At 40.7% G+C, this 27,802-nt stretch overlaps 8 protein-coding genes across 8 annotated transcripts; 4 read left to right on the top strand and 4 right to left on the bottom strand.

Annotated features, from left to right (window-relative positions):
- Positions 1 to 265: 265 nt before the first annotated feature.
- Bfra_005892 (putative mfs monocarboxylate protein) lies at positions 266 to 1,806 on the bottom strand (the record flags this gene model as incomplete). Its single annotated transcript, XM_037336267.1, has 2 exons — positions 266 to 1,182; positions 1,242 to 1,806. The coding sequence occupies 2 exons, from the start codon at positions 1,804 to 1,806 to the stop codon at positions 266 to 268; spliced, it is 1,482 nt and encodes a 493-aa protein (XP_037191477.1).
- Positions 1,807 to 3,180: 1,374 nt separating this feature from the next.
- On the top strand, positions 3,181 to 4,410 carry Bfra_005893 (putative norsolorinic acid reductase protein; the record flags this gene model as incomplete). Its single annotated transcript, XM_037336268.1, has 2 exons — positions 3,181 to 3,350; positions 3,401 to 4,410. The coding sequence occupies exons 1-2, from the start codon at positions 3,281 to 3,283 to the stop codon at positions 4,408 to 4,410; spliced, it is 1,080 nt and encodes a 359-aa protein (XP_037191478.1). The 5' UTR covers positions 3,181 to 3,280.
- Positions 4,411 to 5,452: 1,042 nt separating this feature from the next.
- Positions 5,453 to 7,218, top strand: Bfra_005894 (uncharacterized protein; the record flags this gene model as incomplete). The annotated part of the gene is made up of 2 exons (XM_037336269.1): positions 5,453 to 6,101; positions 6,152 to 7,218. 2 exons carry the CDS (start codon positions 5,453 to 5,455, stop codon positions 7,216 to 7,218), a joined length of 1,716 nt encoding a protein of 571 aa, XP_037191479.1.
- An 843-nt stretch (positions 7,219 to 8,061) lies between these two features.
- On the bottom strand, positions 8,062 to 8,666 carry Bfra_005895 (uncharacterized protein; the record flags this gene model as incomplete). The annotated part of the gene is made up of 2 exons (XM_037336270.1): positions 8,062 to 8,271; positions 8,367 to 8,666. 2 exons carry the CDS (start codon positions 8,664 to 8,666, stop codon positions 8,062 to 8,064), a joined length of 510 nt encoding a protein of 169 aa, XP_037191480.1.
- Positions 8,667 to 10,073: 1,407 nt separating this feature from the next.
- On the bottom strand, positions 10,074 to 16,880 carry Bfra_005896 (putative n-acetylmuramoyl-l-alanine amidase; the record flags this gene model as incomplete). The annotated part of the gene is made up of 1 exon (XM_037336271.1): positions 10,074 to 16,880. The coding sequence occupies one exon, from the start codon at positions 16,878 to 16,880 to the stop codon at positions 10,074 to 10,076; it is 6,807 nt and encodes a 2,268-aa protein (XP_037191481.1).
- Positions 16,881 to 18,153: 1,273 nt separating this feature from the next.
- Positions 18,154 to 20,008, bottom strand: Bfra_005897 (putative uridine kinase protein; the record flags this gene model as incomplete). The annotated part of the gene is made up of 8 exons (XM_037336272.1): positions 18,154 to 18,637; positions 18,701 to 18,932; positions 18,984 to 19,025; positions 19,118 to 19,231; positions 19,326 to 19,368; positions 19,429 to 19,573; positions 19,666 to 19,793; positions 19,853 to 20,008. 8 exons carry the CDS (start codon positions 20,006 to 20,008, stop codon positions 18,154 to 18,156), a joined length of 1,344 nt encoding a protein of 447 aa, XP_037191482.1.
- Positions 20,009 to 20,491: 483 nt separating this feature from the next.
- Bfra_005898 (putative ctlh domain-containing protein) lies at positions 20,492 to 21,764 on the top strand (the record flags this gene model as incomplete). Its single annotated transcript, XM_037336273.1, has 4 exons — positions 20,492 to 20,494; positions 20,563 to 20,669; positions 20,898 to 21,093; positions 21,282 to 21,764. The coding sequence occupies 4 exons, from the start codon at positions 20,492 to 20,494 to the stop codon at positions 21,762 to 21,764; spliced, it is 789 nt and encodes a 262-aa protein (XP_037191483.1).
- A 738-nt stretch (positions 21,765 to 22,502) lies between these two features.
- On the top strand, positions 22,503 to 24,780 carry Bfra_005899 (putative alternative nadh dehydrogenase protein; the record flags this gene model as incomplete). The annotated part of the gene is made up of 2 exons (XM_037336274.1): positions 22,503 to 24,573; positions 24,637 to 24,780. The coding sequence occupies 2 exons, from the start codon at positions 22,503 to 22,505 to the stop codon at positions 24,651 to 24,653; spliced, it is 2,088 nt and encodes a 695-aa protein (XP_037191484.1). The 3' UTR covers positions 24,654 to 24,780.
- Between the last annotated feature and the right edge of the window lie 3,022 nt (positions 24,781 to 27,802).

The following is a 27,802-nucleotide window of genomic DNA, read 5'->3' on the forward strand; positions in this document are numbered from 1 at the left end:
GACATTCTGGGTTCATCCTATTGTTTTATCCATCTCCTTTTCGGTTTTGTAAGAAGAAAACAATTGCGTGCAAATGTATGTGGAATGAGCGTCAAGAAATAGAATTGTCGAGATGATCGTACCAGGACTCCACTTAAGCGAGGTGGTGTTGTCCTGTAACGTTTCCTTGCCTCAGATGGAAGATGTTTCCTAGGTAGATGTGTGAACTTCCAGAAAGAAAAATACGAGATGCAAAATCATCTACATCATAAACAATTGAGTATCATCAGTATTTCTTAGTAATTGACCATCCGAGCTTTGCAACTTTTGCAGCAACGAGGAAGGTCCCAGCCAGTGCATATGAGAGTCCGGCAAAAACGATCAACCATGTATAGTCACCTCCGCTGGCCGTCAGGATCTGTCCAGCAATAGGCAATCCAGTCAAGGTGCCAAATGAAACTATCATCCAACATGTAGAATAGTAAGTACCGAATTTTTCAACCCCACACAACTGACCAACGCATACTGGACTCAGACTAAGATTGCTACCGCTCACAAGTCCAAATAGCACAGCGAAAACAAGGGCTATAGCTTGGGAATCACCAGCTGGTAACCACAGCGCTAGACATGTTACTACGCAGAAAGCGACAGAGATAATGAGTGTATTCACATAACCAAGGCGATCGGCCACATAGCCTGCCCCCAATCGGCCGATGAATGAACCTGCATTGAGAATGGAAACTATGTAAAAACCAAATGATGTTGATTGGCCATTTGCGACGACATATGGTGTGATGTATGTCAGAGGGACGAAAATTCCCCATTCGAGGAGGAAGATCGCTATGGTAAGGAAGACGAAAGACGGCTCCTTGAACGCAGGCCAATACGGAAGAATGCTTTTCATGCTAGGAAGCGGCTTTGTGGGAAGACGACTAGTAACGAGGAGGTTTGTTAATATGAGGAGCACAAGAAGGATGAATCCCAATATCCGTGTTGCCCATGCAAAACCAATCGTGGGAAAGAGGCGTTGCAGCATGAGAGGGATCACAACTCCACCAACACTTCCAGCCGTCATTGCAATACCAGTAGCAAAAGCTCTCTTTGCTTGAAAGTATTGAGCGATTGAAGAAATACATGGAGTATTCACCATGGCTCCACCGATACCATTGAGAACACTATATACTATGAAAATCTGCCAATATTCTGGAACAATTAGTAAGGTAGAGTAGATATGAAGTTTTGCAGAGATTAGTGTAACTTACCGCCGCATAATCCAAGCAACATCATGGACAAAATCAACAAGATGCTTCCACAGAAGATCAAGACTCTGGGGCCGTATGCATCGAATATTGGACCAACTGGTGTACCACCCAAGAAGGTCAAGAAGAGTGATACTCCAAAGATCCACCCAACATCACCAGTGGCATAGCCCTGCAATTGATGAGTGGAGAAGTAGTCGAGCAAGATACCACTGCAGTTGAGGATTCCAAAGACTGCAAATGAGCCACAGAACGATCCTACAACCACTGACCAAGCCTTCAAGCCGCCGTCAGGAAAGTTATCCTTTTCATCATCTGAAATTGAAGTTCCATCACATGGTTGTTCGGAACCATTCTGAACAACACCCTTTTCAAGATTCTCGTTGAAAGTTATAGGGCTCTCTGCGTTGTTGTTGTTATTGTCTAAACCCTCCGATTTAGGTGAAATCGAGTTTACCCCAGATTTTTCGAATTTTTTATTTTGAGAACAATCGTTTGCACTTGGTGCAAAGACGCCTGGGTTTTTTAAGCAGCTGTCCTCTGCATCGTTTTTCTCTCCCGGTGTCATATGCTACACCTTATGGTGAAATCTTATAACAGTAAGGATACCAGAATCGACTCGATGATATAAAGATGTATGTAATTGACAACTCAAGAAGAGCGGTGCACTGTGGAAAAAGGTGAGAGAAAGTGGAGAAATATTTAGACTTTTCAAGCTTTCCTATTCGAGAATCGGTCAGTTCCGATGCCAAGGGGATAGTTTAACCTCCGACACAGGTAGTAGATATCCCACGTGATGCAGAATAAATATTGAGAAGATCAATGTGTTGGAAAAGGCATGATGTTCGCTCTGAGTGGGACTGGAGGAAGCAAAAAGATGCTGGAAGTATTGAAAAGTCAAAGCATGTCCGTGATGATCAGACGGAAAAGCAAATGTAGGAGTTCGTAACTAAGACACTCCTCGACAATTCCATCATACTTATTCTTAAATTGCACTAAAATCAAAACCTTGATATACCTGATCAGGAATTGAGACCGCTGCTCGTGTTGTTGTTAGTCATTGAGATGGAAATCGTTACCAGCCAACATTTGTATAAGTTCAACTCGTGGAATTGATAATTCAACTCCCTATTTACACCAACAAGAACAAGTCTTCAATTTGTGGGTGACTGCCGATGACCATGAACATCGAAAAGAAAGTGTAGCACGTGATGAATATTCACGTGATGCCACGGAAGGTTGTTCAGATGCAGAGTATAGAATGAGCGAGCTGTTGTGTTGTGTGGTGAAGAGGCATGTATAGTCAAAAGTTCCACAAGTACAAGAACACAAGTGCTTGTTTACTTACCCTGTAGCAGGAGTTCTGTATCATAAGCATCACCAACACCCAAATGATGAGATTGCCTTTCACAACCGCAGTGACATGTGTGTATGGTATGCATTACCTGGATTGTCGCGTCGTCTTCCAGGATCAAATGCGTTTAGTCACCGACGTGATGAGGTGTTTGACTGAATGAAGGGGACTTGGACCCATGATATGGATGTTATATAGTCTAACGGAAAGTTCCTTGGCTCTCGGGATTAACGACGGGGGAAAGGGATGCAAGGCAAAGCAATGACCACGGTGCATAATTTACATTTCGGCCGAAATGTATCGATAATAATGGCGAACGTCCAAGTTTCGTCAACGCAAAGTCTAATAACTGCCGTCAATTCACGCAGATAACTTAACTCCAGCTCCAATTATGGGGCTTAGTTGTATGCCATGGCCGGTGTTAAGGATTAAAGTTCTGTCAGCGAGTATGAATGTGGAGAATGATTAAGAATGCTTTCTTTCAAGAATGAGATCACAGCATTGTAGCCAGATATAAAATGTCTTCATTCACCCTCTCGATCAATTTCAAATCTCTGAGATACACACTTATACACATTATCTGATCCTCATTTCAAACCGTCTCTTTTAATATAAGCGTATTCTACTAAACACACAAAATGGCTTTCCCTCCACCCCCGCCCCAAAAACTGCTCTTGGTCACTACAGAATGCTTTCACCCTCAGCATCAGTTAGAGTGAGCCCTCTATGCTTGGGAGCAATGAACTTTGGAAATGCCTGTAAGGATGCTTCATTAAGACTCAGTTCGATAGTCACTAACACTATAAAGGGGAGAGCTTCATGGGAGCTTGCGATCAAACACAAACCGAGGAGATATTGGACTTCTTCTATGAGTCTGGTGGAAACTTCATTGATACCGCCAACAATTATCAAGCCGAAGAATCAGAGAAATGGATTGGTGAATGGGCTGAGAAGCGCGGAATTCGAGACCAACTCGTTATCGCCACCAAGTTCACAACTTGTTACCGAGCTGGGCATGGTGACAAAGAGATTTTGATCAATACCACCGGAAACGGAACAAAATCTCTCCACTTATCTCTTGAAGCAAGTTTAAAGAAGTTGAGAACATCTTATATTGATCTTCTGTATGTTCATTGGTGGGACTTTACTTGCTCGATTCCAGAACTCATGCAATCCTTGAACGCATTGGTCTTGTCCGGAAAGGTTCTATATCTTGGGATTTCAGACACACCAGCTTGGATTGTATCAAAATGCAACCAATATGCTCGTGATCATGGATTCCGTCAATTCTCGGTGTATCAAGGACGCTGGTCTGCCGAGAACCGTGATTTTGAGCGTGACATTATCGATATGGCTGCTGATGAAGGGATGGGATTAGCTCCTTGGGGCGCATTGGGAGGTGGTCACTTTAAGAGTGAGGAGCAACGCAAATCCGATGAAGGACGAAAGATGTGGGAACCAACCGAGGCTGCCATCAAGATATCTAAGGTCCTTGAGAAGATTGCCAACGAGAAGAAGACCATAATTACCAGTGTAGCATTGGCATATGTGTTGAGGAAGGCGAAGTATGTATTCCCAATCGTAGGTGGAAGAAAGCTTGAGCATCTCAAAGGAAACATTGAAGCTTTATCATTGGAGCTGAGTGATGATGATGTCAAACAAATTGAGGAGGCAAATGCGTTTGATATCGGATTCCCTCAAAGTTTCTTAGGGGGTCCAAACGGTGTGAAGAATCCAGGTGATGTGTGGTTGATGGCAGGAGCTGGTGTAACGGATCATGCTCAACCATACAAGCCTTTTTCACCAAAGAAGCAGTAAATGGTCGAGAGAAGAGCAGATGGAATTCGGATACGTATATACAGGGATCAATAAGTAGAAACAATCTCAATTTTGTGTTTTGAAAAAATCAATACCTCATATGCTTTAGTTCAACGGATTGAATGATACTGGACAATAAACAGACTGTACCTTTCGCGATTCGTGGACTTGATTCAAGGCTATAGCAGTTGAATCGCTGGTGTACTACTCAGTTTCTTCTTGTCGTGAAGGTAAACGACGATACGATGGAAGGGTAATGCAAATTCAAAATGAAATCGTTTGTATGCTGGAGTATGTTGGGTACCCAGTTATGAACATCTGAAGTTTAGAAGGTGATTTGGCATGAATCTGAGCTTTTCTATATACAATCACACCAAAACGGAGCATACGAAATTGACATTCAATTCTTTCTAAAATGAAGCAAAACTCAACAACATGTTGATTCAAGATGTAGAACCTGCTACTCTGAACTGGACAATTTCCAATCATCTTGCTGATCTTAGATATCGATTCTATAATCATCGTATTTCAAAAATGTGCCACAACTTGACGGGGCCACGTGATGGGTCCCTCTCGCCGTACCTGAAAATCAGCCACAACTAGCCGCATACAGTAAGTGGGGAACATCGCTGTACCTTTTTACTAGCTTAGATCATGATCCCGAAATTATGTTACCCCAGACTTTCTCACCACAAATTCCAAGGTTCCCAAGGCTGAAAATAATTATTTGTTTGTTAAAGCATTGTCGATATAATCAATATCAAAATCTTTGAAATTACCTAGGTAATTAACATTTTCAATAATAGAAATTTGTTTTTACAAAGTCATCATCTCGAAAGAATAACGTACATCATCTTTCAATCGAGTTTCTGCAGCAACTTCAATGCTGATCAGGAGTATTTCACAACAATCAAGGATCCTCAGCCTCGAGTTGAAATAGGAGACTCAATTCAATACAAACGCGACTCGATCTAACAACAAGACCTGCAACAGAGAACATTGCAACAAGATCCAATCATATTCTGATTTACTCGATCTCAAAATGGATCAAATTTTCAAAATCAAAGATGCTGTCGTTAATTACCTTTCTCCCGTTGCGAAACGTCGTAGAACAATGGGGGGACCTCAAACACCAGGTTACATCGAATTCGACGACGAACACCAATTTTTTTCCGAACCACAAAACAATAGGAGATCTCTCGACTTCGCATATGGTCGCATGAAACAAAACTATGGCTCGAAAGAAGACAGAACGACACCCACAAGAAATCCCCTCAAACGTCCTCGCGAAGACGATGAAGCTGAAGGGCCTGTATTTTCAGGAGATGACATCTCACCAAAGCAAGCTTCTTCGCACAACGTCACTGAGAGTGGTGAAGAATCGGAAACCACAGATTATATGGATGAAGACGAGGATGAAGAAGAGGAAGAGGATCTAATTTCTGCTCAGCAAAAAGTAGATGAATATCTTGCAAAGCAAGCTGCGGAATTTGCTATGGCAAAAGAGACGGTAGAAAGAGCTCGAGCGGATGGCGAATGGTCCTCCGAAGAACTTTTTCTATTGGAAAGACTTCAATACATGGGCCATGAAGGACTTTTGCCGCACTGGGCAAAGGAGCGGAATTTTCGGACAGTTCCTGAGGCTATGTTTTGCCCTGATGATAATGCCCTTTTGGGTGAGAGTAGCAAATGTAAGTTTTTTTTAGAACTCTTGAATTGCTCCAGACTAATCGTTGCGCAGCTATCCAAATGTTAGAATTCCTCGTTCACTACCTACCTCGTCGCGTACATGATAGATACTATGGGGGATCTGGACCACCTGAAGCACAGATGCGGCAATGGATTGGCAAATACGTTGAATGGACTGAGAGAGATGGAGGGTATCATAAGAAGAAGTTTATTCCAGTTCTGTGCCTCGTTGAAGGTCGATGGCGCGCGCCCGCTGCAGAAACGACCAAACGCCTCAAAGATCAAATGAATTTCCATGCCGAATCATGGCGTCGAACGCTACAACGTCCTTCGCCCATTGTCAATGAGTTTGGTGAGATAGAAATTTACTTTCGACGCCCTCCTCTTATTTATGGAATTCTTTACGTACAAGCCAAAGCTCTTTTCGTTACACTCGACTCTTCGGATCCACAAGCAAAGATTAGAGATATTCACGTTTGTGATTTCTTAGACACAAGCAAGCATTTTTGGCATGCTATATCTGTTGCTATAGTGGCTAAAATTGCGCAAAAGTACATGATGTCAATTGTTGATACATTGGAGGATGATGATCCGCAGGAACCAGATTCGTGTAGTGAGAATGAACTAGAATCCGCACGTGCGAGGGAAAAGAGACTGCAGAAAGAAGCAAAGATACTGGAGCGAGAAAAAGAGCGTCAGCGCCAGGAAGACCTTTCGAGACTCGAGCAACAAATGAATAAAATTAAGATGGAAGAAGAGGAAGATAATGTTATGGAGTCCATCGAGGAGTATGAGAGAGTGGAAATTATTGAGGGTGAAGAAGAAGAACAGGAAGACTTCGAGGACGATCGACCATCAATGTCGGAATATGATGAGGAAGAAGAGGAAGAAATGGAGGTTGAGGTTGATGAGGATGCAGACGAAAACGAAAACGATGAGCAAAGTGCCGATGAATTAATAAGCGACGAGGATGTTGAGGATGCTGAAGATGGTGTCGAAGAAGAAGATGAGCCAGACGACAGCAATGTTAGCAACGAAAGCGATAACGAAAAGGTTAAAGTCGTCAATCATTACAGAACTGGACGTACCCCTAGATCAGCAAGCTCTGATGAATTGTAGCAACGCTATCGCCCTATTATTGTTTGAAAAGTACATACATCTCACTTTTTTGTATGATTATTTTGTTGGATGTAAGATTACTACTTTCAATTTTTCTTTCCTTCAAAGGTTCTTCGCGCGCATCAACACGGAGCAGTCACGCCACTGTAGGGTCGATTCAGCCAAGACGTACTGAGAATGCACTCGAGCAAACTGGCTTTGAAAAGATCATTTTGAGGCATTTATCAAATGCTCCCTGATATTGGTACATTATGGAATACATAGGAAGGATAATACTAGGCAAGGGATTGGGTGGAGGGAGGAATCATTATGGATTACAATTTTTTAATTTTTCCTCTAGCTGTTTTCCTGTCATGAAATCATGAAATACCCCTTTTTACTTTACTGCAATAATGATAATAAGCAGAAATATTTAAAACTACATGAGTTTTCTGAACATGTATACATTGATACACACAAGATTGACTGAGTTTATGAATTGTCTGGTGAGTTCTTTAGGCCTTATGGCCTATCCGGACAGTGATACGTTTTTGCGTCAGACAAACATCAAGATCTAAAGAAGTATATGGTAGGTTTATGCATGTCTTCCAACATGAAAGCATGACAGCCTGTAGAGTGCAAGTATATTCATCGCTCATTCGAACCTCCCATAACATCTGTCACTTTCGCTATGCAATAATTTTGGTATCCGCAATCCCAATGCAATCGAAGCCTCCTTTTTCTCCAATCCCCAAAACGAAACATCCACCATAAAAGTTCTCCCTATGCTCATATCTCAATTCCTCAAAATCCCCCCCCATCCCCTTTCCCCTCAAATTTCCCTCCCCTCCTCTCCCAACCACTCTAATGATCCTCCAACGCTCGTGCCTCCAGCGCCGCAACCCCCTGTTCCAACTCCCTCACCCTCGATCCCACGCGTCGTTTAATTTCCTCTCCATATTCCCCCTCAATCGCAGATGTATACATATCTTTTAATTTCTGCAACTCTTCTACTGCGGCTGCGCGGTCGGCTTCGGCGTATACGGAATGTTTGTCGGTTTCTTCGCTTGCTATCTGTTTATTAAGAAGAGAGGGGGAATTAGTTATGGAATCCCTGAATGAGAGGGGGAGGGGAAAGAGGGGGAGGGGAAAGAGGGGGAGGAACAAACCTCGAATTCATCCCGCGCAACTCCATACTGTTCGGTCAAATCTTCGATTATTGCATCTGCCGGTGTCGCAGTCGCATAGCTTCTCCTTCCGGCATTCCAGCTATTCTGCGGAGAAAGACTGCATAATGATATGCGCTGTGGAAAATGTGCAGCAGTCGATTTCCCAACTGGAGTTCGTGTGGAGAACCCCGCTAATAGCGTTCGTTGCGTGTGCTTACAGAAAGTAGCGCGTAGCGGAGAAACATGAGGGGTTTTGCGGACGAGAGTGCGTGGGAGACACTTTGGGATCAGGGATGACATCTTTGTGGTAGTGGTTGGATATGGGGGTGAGGGGTGAGAGTTGCGTAGGTGTGTTTACTGCTTGTGCAGGATTGGGGATTTGGGAGATGGAGGTTAGAAAGCTTAAATTTGGTTAGGGAGCTCGGACCTGATGACGTTGGGTTTGGCATGTTGCTGTGTGTTTGTACGTACACCCTGGTGGGCGATGAGGGAATTGTTCTCATATCCATACTATTGATACCTGTATGTAGGTATGAAAGAGATGTCTATGTTGTAATATGATACTCAAGTAAAACTATGTGATATCTAGAACTGCATCTAAAATATTGATTCCTATGATATTGAATCCTATTATATACTTTCTAATGTGTTGATTCTGATCTGACAATTAGATAATTTCAATTTCTCAATGGGAGTTGAATAATTAAATATTTTCGATAATCCCATCTAAATTTTGTTCGCGAATAATACCTTGCTTGTTGCAAATCTATTTGATATGTGATGTATTTCGTTCATCTGAAGCCCTGTACTCTCAGCTCCCCTGATCAGTGTAGGTCTCTCGCTAATTAGCGAGCTAGTTTTAGTTTTTGGGTGATCTAATGGTGATCTTGTTGATCAAAGAGTCTAACCCCTTAGTAGTCGATTACTTCTTCTCTCTGGTGATGCCGGATTTGAAAGTGAGAAGTGGGAAGTGTAGAACATGTGATGCGAGATGTAATACGCTATGGGAATGGGATTATTTTGCTCGAATTTGCTTTTCGGCTCTTTGAAATGTATTGATTGTCCTTGGGTTACTTTTTGAAATATCTTATATATGCGAGGCAAAATAGCCATTCGGATTCAATGTTCCATTATCGGCACATAAGCAAACAGAAAGATGTATAATTAAGGAGAGTACTGTTGTCCATATTTACTAAATGTCTATATAAGAATCATGAATCGTCTACCTCAAGAGAGACGGTCCATAAATCTGAAAAGAATGGTGTTGATAAACAAGAAGAAAAAAGGCCAATCAACATATAAAATATTCAAGGTGTCTGCCGCACAATCTGGTACAAGAATTGAAGGTAAAAAGGTCGGGCTTTTGTCTACCACGAGTCTAATTCTAGAAACAGAAGATGGAAAAAGGGTGAGCTTCGCTGACCACGTCCAAGTTGCCTCCCCTCGCACTCTCTGGAAAAAATAGAATTGGAAAATACATAAAAATGAAATGACTTTTGGGAGTGGAATGTTTTGGGTATTCGAGATGCAGTGGTGTCTCTCTTTGTGAAGGATGGAAAATGCGAGCGTAATTAAGATTAAATTTCATCAGTCATTATTCATACATCTATATGAAAAGAAATTATATTAGTAATTGTTCTGGATTATCAAAACCTTAAAGTAATAAGATGATCAAACATACCTCTTCATAAAACATCAATCTTGCAACTAAAATAAAGATCTGAACTTAACACTGTTAAGTCTTCTCTTTGACTTTGGCTTGTGCTCAGGAACATTAATGACGTCTCCTGGTTTGATCTGTTCAAAATCCTGGATATGTGAATTGGCATGCTCAAGATCTTTCAGGGAAACTCCAAATTTATGCGCCAAATCAAACAAGGTATCTTTTGCTTTAACAGTGTAAGTTTTATGGTCATCTCCACCGGTACTGGGAATTTTCACAGTCTCGCCAGGCAAGAGTGAGTTGACCATGATGATGTTTGGATTGGCAGCTTTCAAATCGGCTAGAGTAATTCCGTTGGTGTTGGCGATATCAGTGAGTGTATCTCCTGGTTTGACGACGTGTTTATGTTCTTTGCCGTGGGCAACATTGCTGGGTGGGAAATTGATGGTTTGACCTGGGGCAATGGAATTATAGTCATGGATACCTGGATTGGCGGCTTCCAGGGCTTGGATTGAAACTTTGTTTGCGGCGGCCAAAGAACTGAGAGTATCTCCTGGCTTTACGATAACGGTAGCGCCATTGGAGGGGAGTTTGATCACTTGTCCAGGTTGAATCAATTCAAAGTTAGAAATTTGTGGGTTTGCGGCTTCAAGTTCAGCCAGTGAAAACCCTAATCCTTTGCATATGTTATACAGACTATCTCCTTGCCTGACAGTATATGTACTTGGTGAGGATGGGGTATGAGCTTTGAGGTTGATAACCTGTCCAGGTTGTAGTAAATCTGGGTCTGCTATTTGTGGATTCAAAGCCTCAAGAGTAGCCAATGGGATTCCATTATTTTGAGCGACACTGAAAAGAACATCTCCTGATTTTACAGTGTATGTAGATGGTAGTGCGGAGGTAGTTTTGAAACTGGCGGGGGCCGATAACGAAGTGGTGAACGAGCTTTGGTATGGAGTAATGGAGGACTTGGTGCATGAATCTCCATGGATGTGAGGGATGCATGGACCATACTGAGGAGGTGAACTTTCATGGGTAGATGAAACGGTTGTGACTTCATGGATGGAAGAAGTGGGAGGTTTCGATAAAGTTGACGGGGTAGAAGAAAGACTATGTGTGGACTCAGCACATGAACCTCCATGGATGTGAGGGATGCATGAGTCTTGATGGGTGGATGAACTTCCATGTGTAGAGACAGGTGGGACTTCATGAATAGAAGAGATTGAAGGTTTGGGTAAATTTGATGGAGTAGAAAAAGAATCATGGGTAGACTTGGTGCATGAACCTCCATGGACATGTGGGATGCATGAAACTTCATGGGTAGATGAAACAGGCGAGTTTTCATGGATAGAAGAGGTGGAAGGCTTCGATAAAGTTGAGGGAGTAGAATAACTACTATGAATGGTTTGGGTGCATGAACCTCCATGGATGTCAGGGGTGCATGAAGATTGATGTGTAGACCAGACAGGTGGGGCTTCATGGATAGAAGAGGTTGAAGGTTTGGATAAAGTCGAAGTAACTTGAATCGATTGAGTGCATGAGCCTCCATGGATATGTGGAATACATGAATTACCATGGTCAGATGGAGTGGGTGGTACTTCGTGGATAGAAGAGGCGGAAGACGCAGGTGTAGTTGATGGAGCAGAAGAGATCTCATGAACAGATTTGGTACATGAGCCTCCATGAATATGTGGAATACATGAACTACCATGGGTAGATGGAATGGGTGGAATCTCGTGAACAGAAGAAGCGGAAGGTCCAGAGAAGGTTACTAGGGTGGAAGTAACGGTAAAAATTGATGGGCTACATGAACCTCCATAGACAGATGATATACATGGACCGTTATGAGTAGATGAAACAGGTATTTCGTGAGTGGAAGAAGCGGAAGGTATAGATAAAGTTGATTCAGAGGAAGAAATCTTATGTGTTGAAGACATGCTGTGCGCCGAAGAAATATCGTGTGTCGAAGGGATATCATGCGTGGAAGTATGCGTGGCAGGGTTGCCATTTGTGGAAGATACACTATGTATGGAATCATGCGTCAAAGAGATACTGTGTATCGAAGGGGTACTATGTGTGAAAGAGGCACTGTGTGTTTTCGAAGGGTAATCGTGTGTAGAAAAGACACTATGGGTAGAAGCATGTTTCGAAGAAGCACTATACGTGGAATGGATATCATACTCCGAAGAGGCAATGTGTGTTGAAGATACACCATGTGTGTAAGAAGCACTATGCGTCCAAGAGGCACTGTGTGCGGAAGAAAGTGTGGAGGATACGCTATCTGCAGAAGACACACTGTGTATTGTTGAATGAATACCATGTTCTGAAGTTACACTGTGTGTCATCGAAGAGACAACATCCGTTGAATAGATACCATTTGTTGAAGGAGTATCATGTGCCAAGGAGGTGTATGGGCCTCCATGAATGAATGGCACACATGGACCTCCATGACTGGCTATACATGGACCTCTATGGGTCGATGAAGTGGGTGGAAATTCATGAATAGGTGAGAGTATTGGAGCATGAGTAGTTCTATGAGAAGAGCTGGATAAGGTTGAAGAAGCTCTATCAGGAGAGGTGGATAGTGTAGAAGGAATTCCAGCTCCATATCCCAAAATACTAGATGCACTGGTTGAACCAGAAGAGGGCACAGTGGTAGCTGCTGATCCTGGGAAGGATGATCCGGATGATGGAGCAGTTGAGACAGATACCGGGAAAGTATGTGTGTTTGAAGAACTTGCACCAATAGAGTTTGAGCTGGATAGAGTTTCACCTGATTTAAAGGTATTAACATCGGTATATGATGAGGTAGCGGCTGAAGTTACCGATACACTTTGATGTCCTCGAGTTACAGATGGTTGTTCAACAACACTTGATGGGACATCGGTATCATGGTGATTGGATGATTGTGTCGATGGAACGTGGGTAGTCTGGTCACTGTGTGATTGCACAACACTTGATAGAGCATCGGTAGTTTTGTGATGGACCGGTTGTTTTGATGATGGGATATTCGTGGCTTGGTGACTGTGTGATTCAACAAGACTTGATAGGACATTTGTAGTCTTGTGATTGAATGATTGTGTTGATGGGGCATCAGTAGGTCGGTGACTGTGTGATTCAATAATATCTGATGCGCCATTGGTAGTCTTGTGGCTGAGCGATTTTGTCGTTGATGGGGCATCAGAAGAGACTCCAAGTGTAGAAGAATCAGATAGAATAGACGAGCTTCCACTTGATAGGGTGGAAGATGCTCCAATTGCAGTTGTAGTATGAGTCCATTTAGATTTCGAAGAATCGATAGATGGAGTAGAATACATTGGAATCGATGAGAAGGTTGAGGCATGAGGGGCTTTGGAGACCGAAGAGTTGAATGAGGTAGAAGAAATTCCAGTTGCGATTGTGCTATCGGTTTCTGTTGATTTGGCCGAAGCACTTGGAGATGAGTCGGAAGTAGTTGATCCATATTGAGAGGCTCCATTAGATGCCGAAATACTTGATGAAGGGGCAGTTTTGGATTTCTCATTCTCAATTTCACTCGTAGTCTTGCTGGGCGATGAGGAGTATGTATACGAAGCCCATCCATCTGTCTTTGTGGATCCGACAGGTTCAATACTGCTTTGACTAGATAAAGAGATTGAGAAAATGGTAGAAGATTTTGAAGTAACATCATTTGGCACGGATCCGCCGGTTTCGGTAGGGCCATAATTAATAATACTTGACTTTGAAGTTTGTGGCTTGATGTACATTGAGACAGAACTGGTTTGAGAAGTGATAACACTTGATGACCATGAAGTTGGTACAGAGTCGACTGGCACTGACATACTGGTACTCGGAGTAGTAAGTTTAGGAGTGGAAGGACCAGAAGTGGAAGGACCATAAGCAGACGGACCGTGATCAGAGGGAGCATGAGCGGAGGAATCATGAGCGGAAGAGATGGCTGGCACCCAGCTGGATGATAGAGAGGAGGCCAGGGTTGTGTGTAGTGATTCTACGCTGGATGAGTGAATGTAACCTGGGTTAGTAATCGATGACTTTATAGTCGAAGAAAGTCCTGTAGCAATATCAGATGAATGAGTAGAAGTTGGGGCAGGGATTGAGGTCATGACAGAAGAAACTCTTGGTGTGCTAGAAATTTCTTTTGAAGAGACTTTTGGAACAGTATACGATGGCAAGTCCGAAGTTACATGATGAAGAGTGGAGGTTTTAACAGGAACATAACTGGATGAATGAACTGAAGATTCCTCTGGTATCATATTGGATGGCAAACCCGAAGTTGATAAACTTGTATGAACAGCCGAAGTTGAGGCTGATGGATGAACCGACGGTGCACCATAATGAAGAAGCACCGAGCTTGATGGACGAACCGATGGTTCACTGGAATGATCTGAAGCTATACTAGAATGGAAAGAGTTCGAGCTTGATGGATGAACCGACTGCCCACTAGAATGATGAGAAGCCGTCTTTGATGGGTGAACCGACTGTGTACTGGAACGAATCGAAGCTATACTAGAATGTAAAGAGTTCGAGCTTGATGAATGAACTAATGGTTCACTGGAATAGACCGAATGTATGCTAGAATGAGCAGAAGCCGTACTAGCTTGGAGAGAGGCCGAGTTCCATGGATAAACCGATAATCCACCAGAATGAACAGAAGTCGTACTAGAATGTAAAGCAGAAGCTAGGCTTGATGGATGAACCGATGGCTCAGTTGAATGAATTGATGGTCCACTAGAATGAATAGCAGAGCTTAGGCTGGATGAATGCACTGAGGTTAAACTGAAATGAACCGAAGATACAATAGAATGTGAAGCGGAAATTGAGCTGGATGGATGTATCGAAGCCACACTAGAATGAACAGTAGAAGCTTGATTGGATAAATGCGTAGAAGCCGTGCTAGAATGTAAAACGGAAGTAAAGCTGGATTTATGCGCGGAAGATACACTGGAATGAAGAGAGGCCAAGCTGGATACATGAGCCGAATTTATACTAGAATGGATAGCAGAGGTTTGTTGAGATGGATGCGCAGAATCCGTAATAGAATGAAGAGAGGAGGTCAAGGTTGATTGAGGCACCGGAGCTACACTGGAATGGATAACGGAAATTGTATTATGGACGATATGAGATGAATGGCTCGAAGCGAGGTTGGTATGATGAGCCGAGGCCACATTAGATGGATACACCGAATGAACAGTGGAACTGGAGGCCAAGTGGGATGAGTGGAGAGCTGAATGTTCGGAAGCTGCACTGGTATGACTAGAAGTCGCAACAGAACCCGCATGAGATGAGTGTTCTGAGGCTATACTAGCATGACTAGAAGTTGTAATAGAGTCTGTATGAGACGAGTGAATCGAAACTACACCAGAATGGCGAGAAGTTGCAATGGATTCTGCATAGGACGAGTGACTCGAAGCCAAAGACATGTGAACCGGAACCGAACCAGAATGACTCGCAGTTGCAACATGGCTCGCATCAGAGTGATGACTCGATGCGAAGTTGGATAAGTGGCTCGAAGTTAAGGTGGAGTGTTTGGAAGCTAAGGAAGTATGAGTCGGAGCTACGCTGGTATGGCTAGAAGTTGCAACAGGTTCCGCATGAGATGAGTGAATCGAAACCACACCAGAATGACTAGGAGTTGAAACATGGCCCGCATTGGAATGATGACTCGAAGTTAAGGTTGAGTGACTGGAACTCAAGGGTGTATGAATCGGAGCGACGTTGGAATAGCCAACAGTATGTTTACTAGTAATAGTATCCGTCTGGTGACTTGAAGCTAAGTTGGAAAAGTGACTCGAAGGTATAGTCTTGTGAGCCGGAGTGACACTGGAGTGACTAATGGAGTTCTTTTTAGTAGTAGCTTGCGAGTGATGACTCGAAGTTGAGACTGAGTGGCTCGAAGACTTAGAAGTCTGAGTCAGAGCTTTACTAGAATGACTAGCAGAAATTATACTGTGGATTGTGTTGAAGTGATGACTTGAGATTAAACTTGTATGACTCGAAGGTAAGGATGCGTAAACTGGAGCCTTACTTGAATGAGCGGCAGAACTTGAACTAGGGATCGCATGAAAATGATCACTGAAAGCCAAGGAAGTATGAGCCGAAGCTTTGCTAGAATGGCCAGCAGAACTTTTGCTATGGCCCGTATTGGAATGATGAGCCAGGGAAGTGTGAATCAAATCTTTGCTAGAATGACCAGTAGAAGTTTCAACATGGGGGACATTCGATAGATGAGTCCAAGGCTCGCTGGACAAGTGACTCGAAGCCAATGATGAATGAATCGACGGCAATTTGGATGGATGAGCAGTTCCTACACTAGAATGAGGAGTTGAAGTTTTGACCGGAACAACATTGGACGAATGAGTTGAAGATAAGTATGGGTGAATCAACGGTAAGCTGGATGAATGGCTCGAGACAGCAGCTACACTGGAATGGGCACTCGAACTTATGGGGGCAGTCTTCAATGAGTGAACCGAAGCCAAGTGTGAGGAGCGAATCGGCAGCACTTTGGACGAGTGACTTGAAACAGAAGCTACACTAGAGTGTAGACTCGAACCTATTACAGGGACAGTATCGGTTGAGTGAGTCGAAACCGACTTTGATGGGTGAACTGAAGCAGAAGTCACACTCGAATGGAAAGCGGAAGTTTCAACAGGGCTTGCATTGGACCAGTGGATCGAATATAAGCCAGGTGTATGAGTTGGAGGTAGGTGGGATGAGTGGGTCGAAACTGAGTTGCCTGTGGTGATTGATGGGATAACAGCAGACGGATGATGAATAGATGGCTTTTCGAAATGGGCACTGGCAGTGGAAGCAAGTCCAGCAACCGCGATGAGGGTATTGCCTTTGCAGCGCATCTTGATCGATGCTTGTAGTTAGGAGAGAGTAGGTCAGACAAATCTCGAATCTTTCGTGGTTTGGATAGTAAGGAAGTAGAAAATAATAAAAGCTTGAAATTAAGAGGGATAAACTTATATGAGAAAGAATTTCAGTGGTGATCGAATTTGACTTACTAGTAGCTCTACAAGCAATAATTTTCTTGTTTCCCTTTGACTAGGACACACTATACGTCAATTATAAGATACCAAGAAGAAATTTGAGACTAATATGTGGTTTGGTCCATTAACCTTCGGTGGATCTAGATATCAAGGTTGTTGTTTACTATACATGCATGAGTAAACAGAAGCTCAAAATCATAGCAAGCCCCTCGACTCCATACTTCCAATAGTCTGTAGTGTCGTCCAATTTCATATCATAATTTTGTTATTCTGAGAACATTCCTATCAGTTATGGTTACAAACGGATTCGACAATTGTAACAATTCCGATATCTGACATGACTTCAATGTCTAAAATGATTTCAATGTATAGATAACTTTGATGACTGAGATGGTTTGAATTTTTTGAAATAACCTCAACTGAATATATTTCAATATTCAAAGCTTTTGGCTGTTGAACTGTAGTTCGCACTATCGAACACTCTGCTTCAAATTATATCAATAATTTGGGTGATCGAATACAAACTCATATTTCAAGGAAGCAAAAGAAAGGAAAGAATCGGGAGCTGCATTGAGATTTAAGGCAATAGATAGTGTCATAGCATTCACACTATAGCTCAAAGAATAGATGGTTTTAATAAAATCCTAGCCATTGGTATATTTTAGACTTGATCGTACGGAAAGGAAAGTTTTGGTGCTAATACCAAGATTGGATGATGATTCATAGTAAACACTGTAGAATGTAACAGAAAGGAAGAGAAATCGATTGATGGAACCATCCGACGGTGTTTACTATTTATTCTCTTCGTTCACCGGTTGTCTAGACTCCAAAATATCGCTCAAGTTGATATTGTGGGGTTTTAGATATCAAGAAGGGGTAAACTATATACCAGTCTCAAAATGGAAAACCGTTAGGAGATAAACTTTGTTCGAGTACCGACGTCTACTTGGTACCTGAAACTTTGTTTGAATTGGTAGTAAAATATTTGATAGTAGTATACCATTGGTCCATCTAATCAACAGGTCAGAACCAAAGTCTTGGATCAATGTCCTATTATGAATATATATACTACTTACTAGTGAGTCGCTGATCTATCCATCAGAATAGGCTATTACGAACCATCTCGTCATGATCAACATCCAAAATACCTCTTCTCGATCCACCTCTCCTCGTAGTCCTGAATTATCGTGCATACCACAACTTTAACCTCAGGGAAGACCTTTGTAAGTCTGTTTAATCCCATTTTCCCTGCAGTATAAGTCACAAATACAATCTTCTCGGGCGGTACTCCATGATCGACAAGAATTTGGACCGACATAAGTGCAGCTCCCCCACTTGACATTTGTGGATCAAGTAACAAAACACTATCATGTTTGTTGATATTGTCCGGTAAATTTAAGAAATGTAATTCTGGTTCACCCGTTCGGATATTCGATTGAATCAGCAGCCTTCCAGTTTTGCAATCCGGAATGACCCGCTTTAAGCCAGTTTCCAGAGCTCCTCCGGCCCGAAGGATAACAACTGCACTAACTTCGCCCGTAGCTATCAAACCATGGTACTTGTTACCGATTGGTGTCTCAACAGTTTTTTCTGTGAAGAATATATTGTTCATAGCACTATAATTTATTAGAAACGAGACCAAAAAATCAATATCTTGAAACAATACAATGACAACATACTGTTCAACGAGTAAAGTAGCAATCCGGTCAAAGTAGAAAACAAATTCTTCTGCCGGAGTTCCTATATCTTGGATGATGGTATTCATCCCTTTGAATTGAGGCGTTTGCTCCAAAAGAAGAACTGATTTAGATAGAGGCTCATCCTCAGCACCCAGACCCAATTTCTTTAAAGCCATAATGTGTGCTATTGATTTTTCCTTTAATGTTCGCTGGATGTACTGTACGACCATATCTATCGAAAATTAATACAGTGCAGAATTCATGAAGCGGAAGTGGAACTTACTGATAGCAACTCGGTTTTCTACACCTCGTGGCACAATGATATCTGTTCAAAGGATTAGGCATCTGCCGTGAAACATGATGGAGCCACAAATCAACGTTATAGCTCATTTCGTGGCATATTATGTGAGATCTTACCGGCAATTTCTCCCTGAGGCTCTACATATCGTTGAAAGTTTGGCTTCACAAACCCAAACCATTGCTTTATAACACCTTCAATATCTCTACCTCTTTCTGCGACATCTCTAAGGACTAGCAAACAAAATCAGTTGAGTTATAGTCAAGCAATTAGATTTTATCATTTAGCTGCTTGAAATGCATTTTTAACATAGAGGAGGAATCATACTTCGCCGGGATAAACAGGTATCTCCATCTGCTTGACAGAATACCTAAGACAAGTTAGTCCTTCCTGAATTTAACTCCTTCTCTGAACTGAAGAAGAAAATTACCTTCATATCTAACAATTCAAGAACTCGAGGATCGTATAATGCAAAAATACCCTCCAATATGAGTACATGCGGGGAATATATTGATGTTGTCTCCTTCTCTCGAGCATGCTTTGCGAATGAGTAGATAGGGATCTCTGCTCTCTTTCTAAGCAACAAAATTAATCATATGACAATGTATCCAGTAGGAATACATGGAATTCGCTTCTCTCCAGATGTAGCATCGTAGATGACACTTACCCTGCTTTCAGGTCTTGCAATATTTCGACTAGTCTATCGAAATCTATTGCATCCGGTGAATCAAAGTCATATTCATTCAAAAATGCTTTTCGTGATCCTTCCGCGTCTAAAGACTTATAAAACGAATCCTTTTTTTCACAATCATTAATGGGTCGATTGATATAGGAATGAGGAAAAACAGAATTACCATGCTAAGAATGCAAACCCATGGCAAGTTCATTTGAGAGATAATGGCATGAGACAAAGTAGATTTCCCTGATCCAGAACTTCCAGCTATACCTATGATACTAACTCCAGCCCATGGAGGAGAGTAGTGAGCTTGTTCTTTCACACATACAGCCATTGTGAAAGTTGGAAAAAATGCTGATTATGTTATGTAGTTCTAGGTATCTGGAGACTTCAGCAATCCATGTCAGTAAGAGAAAAAGAATATAAGACTAGGTGAGCAATTTGAGTACGGCAGCACAATATATACAGAAGCAATTCTACCTATGTACACTTGAATCATTACATTTTTTGCGCAGGAGGGGTTACGGTCGTCTTTTTCAGATATCACGTGCCTAGTTACGTAAGGTTGGCTGAAACTTAACCCATAAAGGTTTAGACTCTGGAGCAAGCTTCTACTTCTACTTTAAATCTCAAATCAAAGCTTTCCTTTCCTTTCTATTCTTCCAATAACCTCATTTTTTCTTTACCAACCATCATCTTTTCTTTATTCACACCAATAAAAACTTATAATAATTGTATCAGTGCTGGACACTTCAAGATCACTTACAATTGTTCTCTACCTCTTTATGGATAAGAGATAATTTTTGGTGTTGTAAGAATGGTACGCAAACAAACACTCTTGATAGCTTCGTAGATATCTATCAGTAGCTAACTTGATTCAAATCATAGGCCTCTTCAACAGCTACCGCAACACCCTCAAGACTTAACACATTTGAGAGACCGCTTTCACATACTGCGTTCGAAAAGCGTGTCGATAATGTAAAACCAATGAAGAGGTAGGCATTACATTTTCTCTTTCTTACCTCTGTGCTTCATTGAAGCTCCATCATTGGCAAACTTTATATGATGACTATCATCAACTGGGAATCTCTCCTAAAAATTACGCATGCGGAGAACAAATTAGTTGTTAACTGATATACTGCCACTCTTACCAATTTGGCTGTCGCTCAGCCTGATATGAATTGATAATATGCAGCCAAGCTAACATTTATATTCATTAATAGTGACATCAATGCTTTGATATTAGATTATCTTACAACCGAAGGTTATCCATCTGCAGCTGCAAGGTTCTCCAAAGAAGCGAATCTTAAGCCACAACAAGCAGAAGAGTTTGTCAAAGCTCGTCAAGCCATACAGCATTCCATACATCTGGGAAGCATACAAGATGCTATCGACGCAGTAAATGAGTTGGATCCTCAGGTTAGTACTATCCAATCTCTCTTCATCATTTCCTTGCTATGATTAAACAAGTTCATGCACCACTCATATAGCCTTCGGGTCGTTGATGAGATACAATACCATACTTCAGTCCTCAGTATGAGCAACTTTCAACCCTATTATCATTCTTCTTCATATGCTCGTTGGATGTTTTCTAACATTACCAAAAGGTTCTCGAAAATAATCCAGCCCTTCATTTCTCACTCTTGCGACTTCAACTGGTTGAGCTCATTCGGACTTCCGGTAGTGATGTCGCTCCTGTCATAAATTTTGCCAGGACTCAACTTGCACCTCGAGCTGCAACCAATCCAGACTTTCTAGAAGACCTTGAAAGGACAATGGCTCTACTAGTCTTTCAGCCAGATAACCTCGAGCCAAAGCTAGCTACATTGATACACCCTGACCTTCGAAGGTCTGTCGCTGATAAAGTTAACAAAGCTATACTACAATCTCAGAACAAACGTCGAGATGCGGCCATTAGAGATCTTGTCCGCCTACGTGCCTGGGTTGAGAATACTGCACGGGATGCAAAAAAGGAAATCCCGCCTCTCATCGAGCTGGGTCTCGATAATGATGACCATGATCATGATAATATACATGGTGATGGATCCCATGCACAACAAACAATGAATGAAGCAATGATGATGACATGAGCGGGGTATTGAATTGGTTATATTTGGCGTTTGGGTTCTAGCCAATATTATTATACCCTTTTCGAAGTTGTTTCAGGTAAAACTTCTTCACAAATGTCATAGGATGGAACTGGTGTTTAACGGTAGGAACAATCATTATTTATCAGTACATAAGAAATCCGGATACAGGATTCAATTAATATAAAGTTCATTTGATAATTTACTGTGCACATGATGCTTCCTGGAGACTTTGTGCTATTCCCAAATTGTGTACTTCATTTATTCATTGATAGAAGCGATGCATACCTACATTAGACATTTCGATTAAGAAGCCCTATGAAGTACAACGAAGAATAGTTTTTGATAATTCATAATCATCGTTACCTCCTGTCACTTCCACATTCTACACTCGAAGTATAACAAGAAAAATTCATCCGCCTTCACGGCATCTAGTGGGGACCATTCTCCGAGATATCCGTGAGCGGGCGAGACGGACTGAGGGTGATGGGGTGATGGTGGGGAGGAGTGAAATGAGTACGTCAGAGAAAAAGAGAAGCCCAGAATCTCGTTCCCCTACAACTTGGCAAAAGCTTCACACAGCTAGAAATTCATTAATACGAATACCTTCTTTTTACCTGCAGACCAAGCTAACTAGAATAATTCTTATATCGAATTGTTGATTGATTACATTCTTAATATTTATTTGAGTTATGAGCTTCAGTTATTAATTGAGTAAAGAAAGTCTCACCAGCAAATTTAATGACATACACAAGTATGCTCCTTCGTCAACCCGCCTCATCTCTTGGGAGAATTGGCAACAATCATTCCTTATTACTTCGCAGATCGCCATATTCTTCTTTCGGTCGATCTGCACTATCCTTCAGTTCTCTGCCGGGTCAAAAGTTTTCTACGGGTTCAAAAAGACCTCTAACAGCCATCACAAACCAGACAAAATGGGGCAATCTTCCCATAACACGAAATGTTCGATTCGTATCCGGTAAACCTTTACCACAACGACGGTCAAAAGCTTTAAACTTTCTATATCGATCTGCGGCTTTGCTGGGAGGCTCATTAATAGTTTTGGGATTCGGCGTTATTGGTTTCTTCGTCTATGATGCTACGACATATCGTGAAGATTTATCTTACTCGGACATCTCAATCTCAGAGCTTGCTTTGTCTCCTCGATTGGGAGGTCCTAAGAATTTACCCATTGCTGAAGTGCAGATTGACGATGATGATTCTGAGGAAATGCAAAAGCAGAAAGATAAGCCAAAATTGGTTATTCTTGGAGGTGGATGGGGAAGCGTTGCGTTGTTGAAGACTTTGAATCCAGATGATTATCACATCACTTTAGTTTCGCCCACGAATTACTTCCTCTTCACACCGATGTTACCTTCTGCAACGGTAGGCACATTGGAATTTCGATCTTTGGTGGAACCAATTCGACGGATTATTACAAGAGTTAAAGGTCATTTCATAAGAGCTACGGCAGAAGACATTGAGTTTTCGGAGAAGTTGGTAGAATTGGCCGGGAAAAGTCCAGATGGTAAAGAAGTTCGATTTTATCTACCGTATGATAAATTGGTTATTGGAGTTGGATCAACAACAAATCCTCACGGAGTAAAGGGATTGGAAAATTGTCATTTCTTGAAGGATATTGATGATGCTCAAACCATTCGAAATTCTATTTTGACCAATTTGGAATACGCATGTTTACCAACAACAACTGACGAGGAACGAAAGAGATTGCTTTCTTTTGTTGTTAGTGGAGGTGGTCCTACTGGAGTAGAATTTGCTGCCGAACTGTTCGATCTTTTGAATGAAGATCTTACAGCACACTTTCCTCGTATTCTCAGGAATGAGATCTCCGTCCATGTTATTCAGAGTCGAGGACATATTCTGAATACATATGATGAAGCGGTATCCAAATACGCCGAGGAAAGATTCGCTCGTGATCAGGTGGATATCCTTACCAATTCTCGAGTCCAAGAGGTCAGACCAGATAAAATTCTCTTCACTCAAAAGGGAGAGAATGGTGAATCAGTCATCAAGGAATTGCCCATGGGATTTTGTCTTTGGTCTACAGGTGTTTCTCAAACCCAATTCTGTCAAAGAATTGCTGCAGCACTTGGCTCCTCTCAAACCAATCGTCATGCTTTAGAGACCGATACGCATCTTCGTCTAAATGGTACACCATTAGGAGACGTCTATGCAATTGGTGACTGCGCAACCGTTCAAAACAACGTTGCTGATCACTTGGTTACTTTCCTCCGAACTCTCGCATGGGAAAAAGGTCAAGATCCAGAGAAGGTCCAACTCACATTCCGCGATTGGCGAGACGTTGCACAGAGAGTCCGAAAGAGGTTTCCTCAAGCTGCAGATCATCTCAAACGTGTTGATAAACTCTTCCAAGAATTCGACAAAGATCAATCCGGCACTCTCGATTTTGGCGAATTAAGAGCACTTCTCATGCAAATCGACAGTAAACTTACATCACTCCCTGCCACCGCCCAAAGAGCTCATCAACAAGGTCAATATCTAGGACACAAATTCAATAAGATGGCAAGAGCAGAACCAGGAATGAGAGCTAATGATATGCGTGATGGCGATTTGGATGAAGCTGTCTATAAAGCGTTTGAATATCATCATTTGGGTAGCTTGGCTTATGTTGGGAATTCAGCCGTCTTCGATCTTGGAGGAGGATGGAGTTTTGCGGGAGGACTTTGGGCGGTATATGCTTGGAGAAGTGTTTATTTTGCGCAGAGTGTGAGCTTTAGAACGAGATGTTTGTTAGCGATGGATTGGGCGAAGAGAACACTTTTCGGAAGAGGTATGTTTTGATTGAGATTGAGATAGAGGGAGTGAGTGATTTTGATGGCTAATTGTTGAATAGATTTGATGAATTGGTAAATTGTCTACCGAGGAATTACTAGGGAAGGGGTGCTTGGAAAGGTTGACAGTGGTGGATTTGTATTATAGGATAGGATGGTTGGAGAATGGATCAGAAATTTTCTTCCAACAGTACGGGTACTGATTAGCTAGAACATTCAAAAAGCGTTATAGGGGAGGAAAAAGACTCTAGATACTAGAATAATTGATATTGGTTTTTGGTGTGGATTGAATTGAATTGAAGTGAGTTGGTGGAGTTTGTTTGTTAGTTTGTTTGTGTAGATAGGTACGTAGGTAGGTACTCTTGGGTAGTAGGTATTCAGTTACCTTTGTAGGTATTAGAAAGAAATATATCACTCCTCTTCTTCTTTTTCGTTCTTCTTTTCGGATTTTTTTAGGGGGGCAAGAAAGAAAGAAGGTATGAAAGTATGAAAGTATGAAAATATTCTACTTCATTCCGTTTCTTTTCTTCTCCTGGCTTGCTTTCTTATGCATGCATGCGTTTTCGCTTGGGGAGACATATTCTATTGATATCGGTATTGTATGTGTGTGTATGTGTGTGTATGTGTGTGTATGTGTGTGTATGTGTGTATGTGTGTATGTGTGTATGTGTGTATGTGTGTATGTGTGTATGTGTGTATGTGTGTATGTGTGTATGTATGTATATATACAGGTAGGTAGAGAGGTATATATGGAACTATGTATATAAGGAACTATATATATATGAGGTAAATACTTTGTCACCTTCTTCCCTTTTCCTCTTCCCTTCTCTTCTAGTGTGTGGTATTGTATGTGTATTATGTTATTATATAGTATTGGATTATTTCATTGTATTGTATTATTATTATAAGTCTTGAGATGATAGAGGAGAGGAGGGAATTGAGAGAAGAGGGAAGAGAAAAGGAAGGAGGGAAAGAAAAGGGGAGGAAAAAGAGAAAGAAAAAAAAAGAAAAAAAGAGAAAAAAAAAGAAAAAAGAGAGAAAAAGAGAGAAAAAGAGAGAAAAAGAGAGAAAAAGAGAGAAAAAGAGAGAAAAAGAGAGAAAAAGAGAGAAAAAGAGAGAAAAAGAGAGAAAAAGAGAGATAGAGAAAAAGGAAGAAGCAAAGGGAGAAGAAAAAGAGAGGAAAAAGAGAAAGAAAAAAAAAGAGAGAGATAGGGAAAAAAGGAAGAAACGGAAAGGGAAGGGGAAAGGGAAACCAAAAGCAGTATATGTATATAATAAATGTTATACTTACTGCGATTTTGGGGGAATGGAGAGAGGGGAAGATGAGGAAAGGGTAATGTTTGGGGGGAAGGGGGGTTGAATTTATATTTGGATTTATGTGTGTATATATATAAATATAAATCAATCTACCTAGGCAGTTGTAATTTATAGATGAAATAGTATATATGTATGAGTGTATTTAGATGGTAAATAGATAAATAGATAAATATCACTCCAAAAATTCAACATTACATCTACATTCTAATTCTATATATCCCGCTCCCCAAATAGTCTCGCGAGGTCTCACCTCACAACGAGATGAGATGAGATGGGATAGGATAGGATGGAGAAATAAGAAGTGAGTTATTCCCTTCCTCTTCCCGGTCTAATCATGGATTTTCCTCTCTGTTTTTCGTTGGTATTTCTAGTCTGTAGATGGGATGGGTGGGGTAGGTAGAAAGGAAGGTGAGAGGAGCACGAATAGAGAGTGTGATGGTAGAGAAGTAGCTGGGTGATGCTTTTCTTCTGAGATTGTTGGTGTTTGTAATTGTGAATATAGTTATGAATGTGATTATAAATATAATTATAAATATAGTCATAAGTTAAATATAATCATAAACACCCCTCCCTCCCTCCCAAGATCCCTCACACAAAGTATGAAGTACAAAATATGAAATATGAATATATATGGGAGCGAAGTATATGAGTAGTATAGTAAGCACCCCCTCCCCTGACCTTGGTATGAGAGATGAAGATGTACGAAGTAATCTTACGATGAGTGGAAAGGAAAGGAAGGGAAAGAAAAAGAAGGTTGTAAAGTAAAATGATAGATATGATATGATATGTAGTAGTACCAAGGCCGATAACGACCATTTTGCTAATACACCAAAAATAGAATTCTGCCTAAGCTAAAAGTATATATAATAAAAGGATGTGTATTTCTAATCAAATAAATTATTTGTTGTTGTATTATTTCGTAATTCCTTTTTGTGATATGATATTTCCCTTTCCAAATTATTAGTAAACTAATATCTCTTTTTTTCAATAAATATTGGAGTTTTTTTGATTCTTTTTAGTCTTTATATCTTATTTTTATTTGTATAATTAATATGGGCAAGTCTTAAAGTTTATTACCTTTATATAAAGATTTAATTAAGTGATGGTATATAGATGGTTATAATACTAAGGGCATCAAATAGTTGCTTTTTACTGAATTTGATATCAATATTAGAATTAGAATTATTGATAGGTATTTTAAAGAATAGGGATTTATATAAAAATCTAGAATCGAATATGATAATCCTATTATATGGAATCAAATTACAATATATTTCATTTTATTATTAAATAATCAAAAAATAGAAATAGTTTTTAAAACTAATAAGTATAATATATATAGAAATTATATTATAAAAATATATAAATCCCTTAGTTTATACAAAAGACTTATAATTAAAAAGCGATATACACAAAATCAATAACTTTTTAATATTCTAAAAAAGGATTTAGAATTAAGTTATATTCAGGGTTATAATAGGAAGCTATTATACATTTATTTTCATAAAAAGAGAAAGCTTGTGTTATGATATAGTATTACTTATTTACTCAAAATTATAAAGTATATTTTTATTAATATTCTATATTTGTTTTAGAGATATTCTTTTTTATATATTTCAAGTATTAGATCCTTAGGGTATTAAGAAACAAATGAAATATCTTTAATTAGTGTATGAGGGATATAGAACTTCTAAACCAAATTTCATTTAATCTATAGATAGACATAATAAATTATTTCTAATTGGAATTGAGATTTATACATATATTGATGCTTACTTATACTTTATTTTATGGATATATGTTGAAATAGCAAATAGATAATTAATATTAATTGTATATCAATATTTATTATTTTGCTTTAAGACTAATATAATACCTAGGTTCTTTCAAGCAAATAAAAGAATAGAGCTT

Source organism: Botrytis fragariae, assembly GCF_013461495.1.
Source record: "Botrytis fragariae strain BVB16 chromosome Unknown tig00000075, whole genome shotgun sequence".
NCBI lineage: Eukaryota > Fungi > Ascomycota > Leotiomycetes > Helotiales > Sclerotiniaceae > Botrytis > Botrytis fragariae.